Below are 15609 nucleotides of genomic sequence, written 5' to 3'. Positions count from 1 at the left end.
TAACTCATTTAACTCTCACAATGCAGCTATAAGGTTGGCATTAACTTGGACTTGCTGATAATACTACATAATTAGTATTTAATACTATTTAGTATGTAGTACTCTTACATCTGTCTCCTTTCCTCTGTTCTCAGAGTGTCTTCTCTAATTCTTAGGCACTCATTATCTGTCATGTAGGGTATAACAGTATTCTCCTAACTTCTTACCTCTGATCATCATTGCTACCAGAGGAATATTCATGAAGCTCGACTTCGACATTTTTCTGCTCAAAAAATTTGAGAGGCTTCTCATTGCCAGTGGAATATAGCTGAAATCTTTTTAGTTCAGTATGCAAGACCTTCTACTATATAACCCAATCTATTTTTCATGGATTTATACTTTGGCTTCGAGATATACTAATTACTTGAGTTAAATTTTCCCATATATCTTCTTCATATATTAATTTCTATCTCATTTATACTCCTTTATTCGTCCTGTTTTCTCAGCTTGAGGTACTTTCTACTATACATCTAAACCTTCCTTATTCTCTCCAGCTAGAAATAATCTTTCTGTTTTCTAGACTCTTATAATACTTATCATTTTCTATTAATATTTTAAACAATTTATGTACATGTTCACTCTCCCCTTCTAAATTATAAATCCCTTGAGGTCAGGGTCTTTGCTCATATTTGTATCCTCACTGTACATAGAATTGTGTCTATTATATATCTACATATGTAAACATATATAATAAAAGGGTCCTTCAAAAAGTTCATGGAAAGATTAGTATTATCTTTTAATCCTATTTTTCCACAAACTTTCTGAAGTACCCTCATGTGTGTGTATGTGTATATGCATACATATATGTATGTTAATAGAAGGAACAGATTTTTTATCAACTTGATATAAAAAAATCGGGGCCTAGTTGTTAGTGTGTGAGATTAAGATGGTATTTTTTTCTTTCTTTTTTTTTTCCTGTCCTCTCTAGGCCAGTTAATATGTTTAGTTTTGGTTTGGTTTTGGTGACTGGCCATTGTGAAGATCTGAATCCTTCACCTTAGTGTTATCAACACCGCGCTCTAACCAACTGAGTAAACCAGCCAGCCCCAAGATGGTATTTTTAATGCATTAAAATTTTTATATTTCTCAGGGCCAGCCCATGGCTCACCCGGGAGAGTGTGGTGCTGACAACACCAAGCCAAGGGTTAAGATCCCCTTACCAATCATTTTTTTAAAAAGTTCTTATATTTTTCAAACTTAATTTCCTTGAGAACTGACTTCTTATTTCCCTACTGAAATCATGTTTTTTGATTCAAAGGTATTCAAAGACCTGGACCAAAGCACTGTTCCAGTACACATATAACAGCCAAATCTCTGGGCCATACTCTGATAACAGTGAGTGTGGCTGAATATGAAGAGTACTTGGAGAGCAGTGCCACATTTGCTGCTTATGAACCCCTAAAGGTGAGATATTTTATGGTAAAGAACTGGCATTTCTTTTCGTGGATCCAGCTATGTCCACTTAGGGGATTCCTAGCTATCTGTGGTCTCTGCTAAGGATCAGTGATATTTGTATTCTCTTACCACATTTTTTTTTTTTTAGATCTACAGCTGTCTCATTAAATCTGAGTCTCAGGAAGTTTACTCCCTTATGCTTCTGCCGCAGGAATATCTTTAAGTTGTATCAGCACATGTAGGATATTCCCCTTTCTTTCTTCTTTTTTACTGAGGTATAAAGTATGTAAAATAAATACATAAAGTACACTGATCTTCAGTTCCCCATACTGGCTAGCCACCAAAAATCAATCAATCAGTAAATAAATAAATAAATACAGAGGTTGATAAGTATTCCAAGTGAGAAGTACAGCACACGTCTTTCACTTTGGGAATTAAATCTAACATCATTTTCAGCCTATTCGAATAACTAGTTTTTCACTTTAGAAAATTGCTAAATTCCCTAACCAATCAAGGATTAATTTCTTTAAATGTCATCAGGCTCTAAATCCTGTGGAAGTGGCATTGGTGACTTGGCAGTCTGTGAAGGAAATGGTATTTGAAGGAGGCCCTCGTCCATGGATCTTGGAGCCCTCCCGATTTTTTTTGGCATTGAGCATGGAGAAGACAGAGAAGATTGGAATAACACAAGTCCGTCTGCCAGCTAAGAGAAAACAGAATCAGTACACCTACCGGGTCCTGTGCCTGGATTTAGGGGAACAAGTAGGAAAATAGTCTTCTAACATTTTTTTTAGTATAATCCTCTAAGTCTTTTGTACTTTCAGCCATTCCTTTTCAGATTCCAATGGATCTAGTTTATGGACCAGATGGGAAAATTCTAATAATAATAATAATAATAATTATTATTATTATTATTTTATTTATTTATTTTTTTAAAGATGACCGGTAAGGGGATCTTAACCCTTGACTTGGTGTTGTCAGCACCACGCTCAGCCAGTGAGCGAACCGGCCATCCCTATATGGGATCCGAACCCGGAGCCTTGGTGTTATCAGCACCACACTCTCCCGAGTGAGCCACGGGCCGGCCCAGAAAATTCTAATTATTGACTAAAGGATTTTTTAAAAAACTTTCTATCTTTTAAATGTACCCAAAGGTTTCAGTTCGTTCATCTGAGTATTCTAACAATTCACTAACTAAACAATTCAAGGTCTTTTTGTAGTAATGAGCTTTTTTCACATTATTTTCAATCACTTTATCTTATTAATTTTCTTATAATCTAGATGAGAGGATATTTAGCTTCCTACGTTCAAGGAATTCAAGGAAGGGAAACTTTAAAAGTGTCATCCTATATGAGCAGTTTTGAAGAGCCAGTTAGGTCTGTGTTGATAGAAATAATAAATATGTTGCCCTTTATCACTTGAAATAGTTATGACTATTTTTAGAGATAGTGATGGAGTGCATAGTTCTCATTCATGGCCATGCCCTGCCTCAAAACCAGTAACAAAGGTTTGCAATTTGACTAGGGTTAAGAATTCAGTGTATGACTGTGAAAACACAACATGGCTAACCAGCCCACAGGAAATCAATGTAAGGTTTTAACTTAGTAAGAACTGTGCTATAATCAATTAAGCTTCTTTTTAAAATTTATAGTGAACTTTACCATATATATGACTAGCTACTAGTAATTTCAGGCCTTATTACCTCCTTTTCTCCCAAAATTTTTTATTGTGGTAAAATATACATAACATAAAATTTACCATCTTAACTGTTTTTAAGTGTATAGTTTAGTGGTATTGAGTATATTCACAATGTTGTGCAACCATCACCACTATCCATATCCATAATTCTTTTCATCTTGTAAAACTGAAAACTCTCTACCCATTGAAAAATAACTCCCCATTCCCACTTCACTCCAGCCCCCAGGCAACCACCATTCTATTTTCTGTCCCTGTGACTTTGACTACTGTCAGTACTTTGTATAAATGGAATCATATAATCTATGTCTCTTTGTGACTAGCATATTTCACTTAGCATAATGTCCTCAAGGTTCATCCACATTGTAGAATATGTCAGAATTTCATTACTTTTTAAGGCTGAATAATATTCCCTTATATGTATAGATCACATTTTGCTTATCTATTCATCCCTTGATAGACACATGGGTTGCTTCCACATTTTAGCTATTGTGAATAATGCTGTGAACATGGGTTTTGTACAAATATCTCCTCAATACTCTTCTTTTCAATTTTTTGGGGGTATATATCTGGAAATGGAATTGCTGGATCATATGGTAATTATAGTTTTAATTTTTTGAGGAAGTGCCATACTGTTTTCCACAGCAGTTGTATCATTTTACATTCTTACCAACAGGGCACAGGGATTACCATTTTTTTCCATATCCTCCCCAACACTTGTTATTTTCTGTTTTTTTGGTAGTAGTCATCCTAATGGGTGTGAGGTAGTATCTAATTGTAGTTTTGATTTGCATTTCTCTAATGATTAGTGATGTTGAGTGTCTTTTCATGTGCTTATTGACCATTTGTGTATCTTCTTTGGAGAAATGTCTATTCAAAACCTTTGCCCATTTTTAAATTGGGTTGTTTTTTATCGTTGTTGAGTTTAGGAGTTCTCTCTATATTCTGGATATTAATCACTTATCACCTTTATGACTTGCAAATATTTTCTCCCATTCTGTGGGTTGCCTTTTTACTTTGTTGACATTGTCTTTTAATGCAGAAAACTTTTAGTTTTTTTCTTTTGTTGCCTATGTCTTTGGTGTTCTATCCAGGAAATCATTGCCAAATCCAGTGTCATGAAGCTTTTGCCCTATGTTTTCTTCTAAGGGTTTTATAGTTTTAGGACTTACATTTAGGTCTTTGATCCATTTTGAGTTAATTTTTGTATGTGGTGTTTGGTGTTTTTCATGCAGTTATCCAGTTTTCCCAGCACCATTTGTGAAAAAGATTGTCCTTTCCCCATTGAATAGTCTTGGCACCCTTGTCAAAAATCACTTTGCCATATATGTGAGGTTTTTTTTCTGGCCTTTCTATTCTATTCCGTTGGTCTATATATGTCTATCTTTATGCCTGTATCACACTGCTGCACTGTTTTGATTACTATAGATTTGTAGTAAGTTTTAAAATCGGGAAGTGTGAATTCTCTAGCATTGTTCTTCTTCTTCAAAATTATTTTCAGGGGCTGGTTGGTTAGAGAGCAGCCTTATAACCTGAAGGTCAAGGGTTCAGTTCCCTTTACTGGCCAGCCACCAAAAAAAAAAAAGAAAGAAAGAAAAGAAAAGAAAGGATGACAAAATTGTTTTTAGTTATTCAGGGTCCCTTGAGATTTCATATGAATTTTAGGGTGGGCTTTTCTATTTTTGCCTAAAGCATCATTGGGATTTTGAAAGGGATTTTATTGAATCTGTAGATCACTCTGGGTAGTATTGACATCTTAACAATATTAAGTCTTCCACTCCATGAACATGGGGTGTATTTCTATTTATTTATGTCTTTTAAAATTTTTTAGTAATGTTTTACAGTTTTCATTGTGCAAGTCTTTCACCTCCTTGGTTAGGTTAATCCTAAGTATTTTATTCTTTTTGATGCTGTTGTAAATGGAATTTCCTTTTCAAATTGTTTGTTGTTTCATATAAAAATGCAACTGATTTTTGCATTGTTGGCTTTGTATCCTGCTACTTTGCTGAATTCATTTACTAGTTATATCTGGTTTTTTGTGGAATCTTTAGGGTTTTCTAAATATAAGATCATATCATTTGTGAATAGAGATAATTTTACTACTTCCTTTCCAGTTTGAATGCCTTTTGTTTCTTTTCTTGTCTTTTGGTTTTTTTCCTAATATCTCTTGCTAGAGCTTTTAGTACAGTGTCAAATAGAAGTGGTGAAAGTGGGCATCCTTGCCTTATTCTTGATCCCAGAAGAAAAGCTTTCAGTCTTTTATCATTGAGTATGATGTCAGCTGTGGGTTTTTCATGTAAGGCTTTTATTATGTTGAGGTAGCTTCCTTCTTTTCCTAGTTTGTTGAGTGAGCTCACAGTAATTTCAGGCCTAATTAGCCACGACATGAAGCTCCTTATCTTCTTTTTGTTTCCACGTTCTTTTAATCATCAGTACTTTCACTAGACATGAGTTGAAACACAAATTAGTTTTTACCAACTAATAGCAAAAGATTTGGTGGAGGAAGACTGAAGTAATTGGTCAAAGTTAGATTTTTTTTTTAATGCTCCATTTGTTTTCAAATTTTGATAACATTCAATGCCTCTTAGCACAGATAATTAAGAACTATAACGTATTTAAGGGATTTGTCTGATTGTAATATCCAAAGGGACTCTCTATACTAGAATTTGAATAATTCTAACACATTTATATTGGCATGACTGACATCAAATGTCTACCCACAATGATCTCTTGTTATTTCCTTGAAAGGTTCTCACATTCCAAATTGGAAATCACCCAGGTGTTCTGAATCCTAGTCCAGCTGTAGAGGTTGTGCAGGTACTATTCATATGTGCTCACCCTGCCAGTATGTCGGTAACCCCCGTATACAAGGTGCCTGTTGGTGCCCAGCCATGTCCTCTGCCACAGCACAACAAACAACTGGTAAGTACAGAGTAGGTTTCCAACCAACTTGGCAGTTTTGTCTTCCAGGCTTTAGAGATAAAGGGTCTGAAATACAGTTTTTGTATTATTAGCGTTAAGAGAACTATTTTATTTGTTACTCATTCTCTGATAGTGTCTGAGGTGATTAAACTAGGTTAGAATTTGCTACACTTAGTGACATGACTTTGCTTACCATACTTATGTACATAGTAAGCTTGTGATTTTGGCAATAGGTAATTGAAATCTCTCTAAATAACTTTCACATAGTTTTGCTAATATCCTTCCCTACCAAATCTTTCATTAGCTTTATCAGTAACTAATAGAATTTACCTCTACTCCAAAGCTGCCTTGAAGAATAGTGATAAGTACTAACAACTGTTAGGTAGGCAACAGTGAATGAGGAATAAATGAGTTATTTAACCTAGAAACTAGAATATCAGACTATATAAATAAATTAGGTTCACTTTAATTCCAAGTATGTGAGAATAGAAGTCTTTACTTAGCCTGTGCAGAAAAGAACAATCAATTAATTATTCACACTTTACAGATAAGGAAACTGAGGCTCCTAAAAGCTCCAAGTAATTTTTCCAAAGTTATAAAGCACATTCTTCTTTCTCCAAAGCACACATTATTAACTTTATGCTATGTTATCTTTTATTATAAAAGAGCAACAATATGAGATGTTACAGGTTGGGAACCCATTCTTTTTTTCAGAATCAAATTACACGTTAAATTTTATTATTTGAAGTTTATGAATGATTGCCTTTTTAAAAAGCACTCAGAGGAGCAGAGTAAAAGTTATCCCTATAAGGTCATTGTCATTCTTATTTGAAATAATTCAGATTTACAGAGAGTGTACACATTTGCAAGAAAAGTGAACCATTTCCCCTGAACCATTTGAGAGTAAGTTAGAGACATGATTCTCCATCACCCTATTTGCACACACACACATTTTTGTAACTGAGATATACTTTACATACCATAAAATTCACCCTTTTAGATATTGTATAAGTCAAAGTTGTACAACCAACCAAGGTCAAGGGTTTGGATCCCCATACTGGCCACAAAAAACCCCCAAAAACTAAAATTGTACAACCATCACCCATATCTAACTCCAGATCATTTTCATTTTACCGAAAAAAACCTCCGTTTCCATTAGCAGTCACTCCCCATTTCTTCCTCCTCCCAGCCTCTGGCAACCATTAATATATTTTCTGTCTCTATGGATTATGCCTCATATGGAAATCTTTATGGATTTCTTATAAATGGAATCATACAATATATGTCCTTTGTCCCTAGCTTCTTTCATTTAGCATGTTTTCAAGGTTCATCCATGTTGTAGCATGTATCAATACTGAATTCTTTTTTATGACTGAATAATATTCCATTGTGTAGATGAACTACATTTTGTTTATTTATTCATCAGTTGATGTATATATTTATTTTGGCTATTATGAGCAATGCTGCCATGAACATTCATGTACAAGTTTTGTGTGAACAAATGTTTTCATTTCTCTTGAGTATGTACCTAGGAGTGAAATTGCTGGGTCATATATTAACTCTATGTTTAGCCTTTTGAAGAACTGCCAGGTGTCTTCTAAAGTTGCTACACCATTTTATATTTCCACTAGTGTTACACCTCTTTTCCCTGTGTAATGGAGACAAAAAAAAATGACACAATTACTCAAGCACTATGTATGCATTGAGGCCCGGACAGACTGCACTTCAGTTATTTTCCATTAGGAGGGGCGAAATTGAATGTGTCAGCCCCCTCCAAAGTTAGCCTCTCCCTTTTATTGTAAAGACAAGGAAGTTTTACAAGAAAATTCAGTTGATTTAACCATTACAAAACCACAAGGATATGGGCAGAATTATGGCTAACAGATGGAAAACTAGTAACATCATTGAAATAAGCAAAGTGACATTCCATAATGCAGTTTGCAAAAGGTTAAGTTGATCCACCAACAAAAGCTTGTTCTTAGCAAATACTGTGTTTTCCTGCAGCAGTTTCCTCAGTGTTTTTACATAACAATCAGTAAGTTAACCTGCTCTCAAGGGCATCTGTCCTTGAGAGCCAGCAACTTTGCTCTGTTACAATTCTATATCCACAATAGAGACTTTAGCCTGGGGAAAGTTTCCTGTCTTTTGCAAGGTTAACATTTCTAGATGTAATTTTTAAAAGTTAGGTTAAACCTGAAACTACAGGGCTTTGGAAACTAGGCCCTGTGAAATACATTTGCTATATAAATGTTAGTGTACTCCACACACTAACAGTGTAAATGAGGGTTCTAGGATATGGAGAAACTCGAGGGTTCTACTTTCTATGGAGATTCTCTAGTTTCTCCATATCCTTGCCAACACTTGTTATTGTTTGTTGTTTTGATTATAGCCTTCCTAGTGGGTGTGAAGTGGTATCTTATTGTGGTTTTGATTTGCATTTTCGAAAGACTGACCATGTTGTGCATCTTTTTATGTGCTTATTGACCACTTGTATATGTTTTTTGAGAAATGTCTATTCAGATCCTTTGCCAAATTTTAAATTATTTGTCTTTTTATTGAGTTATAAGAATTCTTCATTTTATGTATTCTAGATACACGTCTCTTTTCAGATATATGATTTCCAGAAATTTTCTCCTATCATTTTTTGGTCATGGGAGGAAGCTGGCTGCTATGGGGCTCTTTCTTCTTTTTGCAATGGGGAAATAGGCATTTAATACAAGGCCACGCAATTGGAGCAGGGACAGCTAATGCTGAAAAAACCCAAGCTCCTAAAATGCTTGCAGGCAAGGATTTTTAAAGGAAAGAGTGTGGGTTGGGGTTGCGTGAGTAGCCCTGTGGACGTTTCTGATTGGCTGAATCTCCAAGCACAAAGGAACGGAATCTCCCTGACCAAAGCAGCAGCTTTTGGTCTCTGCTTATCACTCCTCTGGCTCCAATCAGTCTGGGATCCTTGTAGTCCTCATCTCGTCTGCATGTTCCAAGGGCTGGGAAACTTTTTATCTCTGTCCCTTGAACTGAGAGAGAAAGAGAGCTTTTTCTAGGGCCGGTCTGTGGCTCACTTGGGAGAGTGTGGCGCTGATAACACCAAGGCCATGGGTTCAGATCCCTATATAGGGATGGCCGGTTAGCTCACTTGGGAGAGCGTAGTGCTGACAACACTAAGTCAAGGGTTAAGATCCCCTTACTGGTCATCTTTAAAAAAAAAAAGAAAGAAAGAAAGAAAGAAAGGGTTTTCTTCTAATATTGTAATGAACATGTTTATAGCTATAAATTTTTCCACTAAACACTGCTTTCACTGCATCCTATAAATTTTGCTATACTGTGTTTTGTTTTCATTTACTCAATATATTTTTAAATTTACTTTGTGATTTCTTCTTTTACCCATTGGTTATTTAGAAGTATTTTACTTAGTTTCCACACATTTGTGAATATCCCAGATTTCCTCTGTTATTGATTTCTAATTTCATTCTATTGTGGTTGGAGAATATATTTTCTGATTTAAATCTTTTAATTGAGACTTGTTTTATGTCTGAATATGTGGTCTGTCCTGGAAGATGTTCCATGTGCACTTGAGAAGAGTGTTTTTTGTTGTTGTTGTGTGGAGACATCTATAGATGTCTGTTAGGTCTAGTTGTTTTATAATGCTGTTCAAATCTTCTGTTTCCTTGTTAATCTTCTGTTTCCTTGATAATCTTCTGTTTAGTTATTCTAACCAGTAATGAAAGTGGGGTATTGAAGTCTCCATCTATTATTATTGAATTGTCTATTTTTCCCTTAAACTCTGTCAGTTTTTGTTTCATGTATTTTGGGGCTCTGTTGCTAGAGGCATAAGCATTTATAATTGGTTTATCTTTCTGATAGATTGACCCTTTGTGATAACACAATGCAATTCTAAAATTAACTATGCAAATTAATTAATTAACTAACTAACTAACTAAATTAACTATGCAGAGTTAGCTCAGACTCCACAGTTTTAAGAGCACAGTCCCCAGCAAGATTGCCCTCATTTCAGATGATAACCTCAAGTTGAGGGGCTCACAGGCCACCCATGCTTCTGACCAAAAGGTTTGATAATTCATTAGAATGGTTCACAGTTACAGTTTTATTATAAAGGATACAAATCAGGACCAGCCAAATGGGAGAGGTCTGGGAGGATCCTAGGCATGGAGCTTTTATGCCCTCTACCTATGGAATTAGGATCAGGTGAGAACATATCAGGTCGAACACATCAATTTGTTTACCAACCAGGAAGTTCCACTGAGCTTTGGTGTCTGGTGTTTTTCCTGAGATTTTATTATGTAAGCATAATTGATTGAATCATTGGCCATGTGGCTGAACTCAGTCTCCAGATCCTTTCCCTCCCTGGAGGTCAGATTGATGTTACCTGGCTCAAAGCCTCATCCATCTAATCACATGATTGGTCTTTCTGTCCTGATCAGCTTGCATCCTGTGTTATCTCATTAGTATAAACTCTTGTGTGATCCAAAGGGTCCACCATGATTCCAAATTAACATCCTCACCCAAGAGCTTCTTATAGACACCAGAAAAAGTTTCAGGCTTTTTCAAGCAAGTGTTCCAAATTGTTCTGCTATGCTTTGTCCACATGAACCTTTATGAGCCAGCTGCCATCCAGTTTTACTCAGATTTCTCTTGCCCACAATTTCACTTGGAAAGACCATGTCCTCGAGGATCACATTGTGCACAGCTGTCAGAATGTTACTTCTGGGACTTTTTTGCTTATTTTTTGGATGGGTTTTTCAAGTTGGCTCAAGCAGATTTCTCCTCTAATAAATAAAGACAATGTGTTTCCCACTGAACTTTTTCTCTAATTTATGTACAAGCTACACTTGGATTTTCTAGAAAAATTTCAATTGAGGAATGGGAACAAAGATTATGATAGCTTTCTGACCATTAACAACCTTAATTTCCTTGGTGGTTGTTATATTCAGCTCACTTAGTTGAGCCTTGAGGTGTGAGTTCATCTCCAGCTCAAGAAGAGCCTAAAAGATGCTGGACTCAAACTTGTCCAGTTTCTCACCATTGGGCTTGACAATCTTCCCACTCAAACTGAACACGACCTTCTTGTTGAGCACTGGCTTAGGAAGCTTTATTATTTTGAGTTATTTTGTTAGCTGTTGCCCTGGGGATTACAATTAGCATCTTAACCTTTACTAACCTTTAGTTTGAAATAATACCAACCTTATTTCAGTAGTGTAGAATACCTTTGCTCCTGTATAGCTCCACTTTCTTTTCCTTCCTTTATGCTGTTATTGTCCTACACATTATATTTTTATATATTATATGCCAACCAGATTTATAATTTTTGTTTTATACATTTGTCTTTTAAATAAGATAGGAGAAAAAAGGAATTATAAACAAAAATGCATTTATACTGTTTTTTTAATTTACCTATGTAATTATCTTTACCAAACTCTTTATTTCTTCTTGGGGATGATGTTATTGTATAGTGACCTTTCATTTCATCCTGAAGGACTTTCTTTAGCATTTCTTGTAGGGCAAGTATGCTGACAACAAATTCTCTTCATTTTTGTTGGATCTTAGAGTGTCTTAATTTCTCCATTTTTGAAGGATTGTTGTGCTCAGTATAGAATTATTGGTTGGCAGTCTTGTCTTTCATCACTTTGAATAGGTCTTCCCACTGTCTTCTGGCTTCCATAGTTTCTGATGAGTGATCAGCTTATAATCCCACAGAGGAATCCTTATAAGTGATGTATCCTTTGTTTCTGCTTTTATGATTCTGTCTTTGACTTTAGAAAGACTTATTATGATGTGTCTAGATGCGGAACTCTTAGAATTTATCTTTCTTGTAGTTTTTTGAGCTTCTTGAATGTTTAATGTTTTTCATCAGTGTGGTAAGTTTTTGGACACTATTTCCTCAAATCTCCTTTCTTCCCTTTTTTCTCTGTCTCCTCTCCTTTTAGCACTCCAATTTTGCATATGTTGATGGTGTCTCACAGTAAAAAAAAAACACATACCATTAATACAGTAAAAAATAATGTGTTCAGGGTAACTAAGCAACACAGTAGCATTGCCAGAATACCTGCATCAGCTGTACTGAAACAACAAACAACAGCAGGCTTTTAGTCTCTGCTTATGATACTGTGTTTTGAATAAAAGGTGACTATACACTGTATTTTATTTTTTTAGGTGAGAAGAAACATCAGACACCAAGGTTAAGTGTTTGGATCTCTGTACTGGCCAGCCACCAAAAAACAAAAAAAAAAAAAAAAGGAAGGAAAGAAACATCAGAAGCAGTTAAGGGACCAAGAAGTAGATCCTCTAGGGATGAGGAGAGATGAGGAGGCATTCTGTTGGATGGCTTTTTTTAAAAAATGTTTCCTCCATAGCCATTTACCTCATTAACAATGGTTTTTATCTTAGAGTAAGTCTCTCTTTTCTCTCTTTGGAGCTGGCTGGTTAGCTCAGTTGGTTAGAGCACAGTGGTTTTTTTTGTTTGTTTGTTTTGGTTTTGGTTTTTGGTGGGCTGGCCAGTATGGGGATCCTAACACATGACCTTGCAGTTATAAGGCTGTGCTGTAATCAACTGAGCTAACTGGCCAGACCAAAACTGCAGTGTTGTAACACCGAAGTCAAGGGTTCAGATCCCCATGCTGACCAGCCACCAAAAAAAAAAGTCTCTCTTTGATTTTATGAATTGACATGATTTCTTGTTGTGTTATGAATGCACACTGCTCTAGTCCTTCAATAGGCTCCTCACATATTTTATTCGTGTCATCTATAGCCACTTCTTCTGCAGTGTTAACAGCGTCCTGTTTATCATCACTGTTATTACTATCACCTTGATTCAGAGCCATTTTGGCTATTTCACTGTCAGTCATTGAATGAACAACTTTAGCCTCATTATCGATGTTATAAACTTCTTTGATACCTATTTCTTCCAGTATAGTAATGAACTCTGAAGATATATTTTTTTGCATGTGTAAGGAAGTCATATATCTTTTTTCCCTCATTTGATATACAGAATCCTTCAAAGTCACTACCTTGTGCGTTGTCATCACTGAACATGGTCGGAGTCCAGCGGTTATGCAGGCATGCACAACTGTGTCTTTAGTCATTGTGTTCCACACATGGGCAACAGCATATATGGCATCCTTCATGCTAAACTCCTTTTGAAAACCTCCCACACCCACACCTCTGTTCTCTGCTGCTAGCATTCTGTTCAAGAAAGTTGTTTTTATATTTACTCTTCATTGATATAAAGATACCTTCGTCACATGGCTGAATTAATGAAGTCAAATTTGGGGGAAAGTACGTAAGCATTATTTTTGATAAGCTGGAGGATGAGCAGAACAGTTATCAAAGAATAACAAAATCTTGGAGTCTACCAGTCCAGCTTCCCCTGCACTGAGCACAAGCTGCTGGTACAGAATGTTTGTAAGACCAATCAGAAAAGATGTTTCTGGTGATCCATGGCTTTTTGTTAGCATAGTAATGGACTGGCAAGAAATTCACTCCTTGAAAACAGCGAAGACACGATCTTTTGCCTATCGCTGCAAGTTTACACTTACGTGTTCCTGCTGAATTAGCATATCCCAGCACAGTTACTCGGTCCTTGGCATTCTTAATTTCTGTAGGGACTGTCTCATCAGCTGTAGTTAGTGTCTTTTGGGGGTAATAACAGGAAAACAGTGATATTTCATCAGCAATATAGAATTGTTCTGGTATGAAATTTTTATTAGTGATGACTTTGAACAAAATCAATGATTTCTTCGTGATCAGCAGATGTTTATCATCACAAATCTTTAACATTTAATGCCATGTCTTTTCTTAAATTTCTGCAACCAGCATGTTGAATATTCACAGTTCCCTTCAATGTTCAATTCATTGTGTTAGATCTTTGCTTGTTTCATGATCAGCATACCATTATTAAGTAGCATGTGTTTGCAGCAGTACTGACAGATACATTCTTCCAGTACATGACTGAGATCTTCATTTTTAGCTTTATGCAGTGTTTTTCTATTTTTTATTAACTTCTATTCATCACTTTCAGCATAGAACTTCAACAGTTAATTCTTCTGTTTCTTCAGATCATATATGTTGGTTATTCCAACACCATACATAAGTGTGTAAGACATTTCACACTTATAGTGCTGTATATTTTCTCCAACAGCTTGACTTCCTGTGTTATAGATAAACATAAATGCTTCCCCTTTTTCGTATTACTGTTACCCACAGGGATATCTGCAGGTCTTTTTGACATTTTCAACAATATCTTTACATCGCAGAGCAGAGAATAAGCAAAAGACCACAGTGAGTAAGGCACATAGGTCTTGGCTCCATGTAGGCGCATTGTGGGGAAACTGCCAATTAGTATGTCAACATTCCATTTTGTTACCCTTTGTGGGCATGCTTGTGTGGGGGAATCTGGGTGTGTAGGGAAAAAATATATTACACCTTAATGGGTTTGGGAGGGTCTTTTTTCCCTTGGGCACACTGAATAAACAGTATGTTGTGTACCTGTGTTTTAACTGCATCCCATCACGTGGGGTCAGGTATGGAATTTTCCACTTGTGGTGTCATGCCAGCTCTGACAAAGTTTCCAATTCTGGAGCATTTCGGGTTTCAGATTTTCAGATTAGGGATGCTTAACCTGTACTTTTCTTTAGTTATTTAAACATGGATTCCCTTAGTTCTTAGGGCAAAATAATTGATTAAAAGTTTTTGTCTAGGGGCTGAGCCCGGGGCACACTCGGGAGAGTGCGGTGCTGGGAGTGCAGCGACGCTTCCGCCGCAGGTTCGGATCCTATATGGGAATGGCTGGTGCACTCACTGGCTGAGTGGAGGTCACAAAAAAGACAAAAAAAAAAAAAAAAAGTTTTTGTCTAGTATGTCCAATGTTTGGGCATCCTCAGGGACAGTTTCTGTTGACTGCTTTTATTCCTATGTATGGATCATACTTTCTTATTTCATTGCATGTCTAATAATTTTTTGTTGAAAACTTTGGCATTTTATAAAATATAACATGGCAACTCTGAAATAAGATTCTTCCCCTCCCTAGGCTTTGTGACTGTTGGTATTTTGTTGTTGTTGTTGCTGAGGCCATTTGTTTAGTGACTTTCCTGAGCTAGTTCTGTAACATTTGTATTCTTTGTCCTGTGTGGTCACTAAAGTCTCTACTTGGTTAACTTTGTGGTCAGCTGATGATTGGACATAGATTTCTTTGGATTCCTGGTATTTTTATTGGGATTATGTTAAATTTATATATTAACAAGGAATAACTGAAATATTTATGGTGTTGAGTCATCCTGTCCAAGAACATAAATATGAATATACAGTACACTTATATGTCTCATATATATATATATATATATGAGTTTGAAGCCATGTTTTAAAATTGCTTTACAACCCATGATACTATTTTTTTACAAATTATATTTCCTAGCTCTGTTCACTGAAAGTGCCTACACTCCAATAGCAATGAATAACATTTTGGTTTCTAAATTCTGTTCCCCATTTAAGGAAATCAGAGTACCTTGGAGAAATAGCTGATTTCAGCTCGGTAGGGAAAGTATAAAA

The 15609-nt window shown here is 35.9% G+C and overlaps 1 protein-coding gene and 1 pseudogene across 2 annotated transcripts in view; one reads left to right on the top strand and one right to left on the bottom strand.

The window, feature by feature from the left end:
* Nucleotides 1–15609, top strand: part of NUP210L (nucleoporin 210 like) — a 103228-nt gene that overhangs the window by 50672 nt on the left and 36947 nt on the right. For both annotated transcript variants that reach the window (XM_063104965.1, XM_063104963.1), the window contains exons 14-16: nt 1298–1443; nt 1975–2196; nt 5878–6051. In XM_063104965.1, coding sequence (XP_062961035.1) covers nt 1298–1443; nt 1975–2196; nt 5878–6051 — 542 coding nt within the window. The remainder of the gene's footprint in view (nt 1–1297; nt 1444–1974; nt 2197–5877; nt 6052–15609) is intronic.
* LOC134383276 (small ribosomal subunit protein eS7-like) lies at nt 10504–13098 on the bottom strand (annotated as a pseudogene).

Source organism: Cynocephalus volans, chromosome 8, assembly GCF_027409185.1.
Source record: "Cynocephalus volans isolate mCynVol1 chromosome 8, mCynVol1.pri, whole genome shotgun sequence".
NCBI lineage: Eukaryota > Metazoa > Chordata > Mammalia > Dermoptera > Cynocephalidae > Cynocephalus > Cynocephalus volans.
This window is presented reverse-complemented; position numbering and strand designations above follow the sequence as displayed.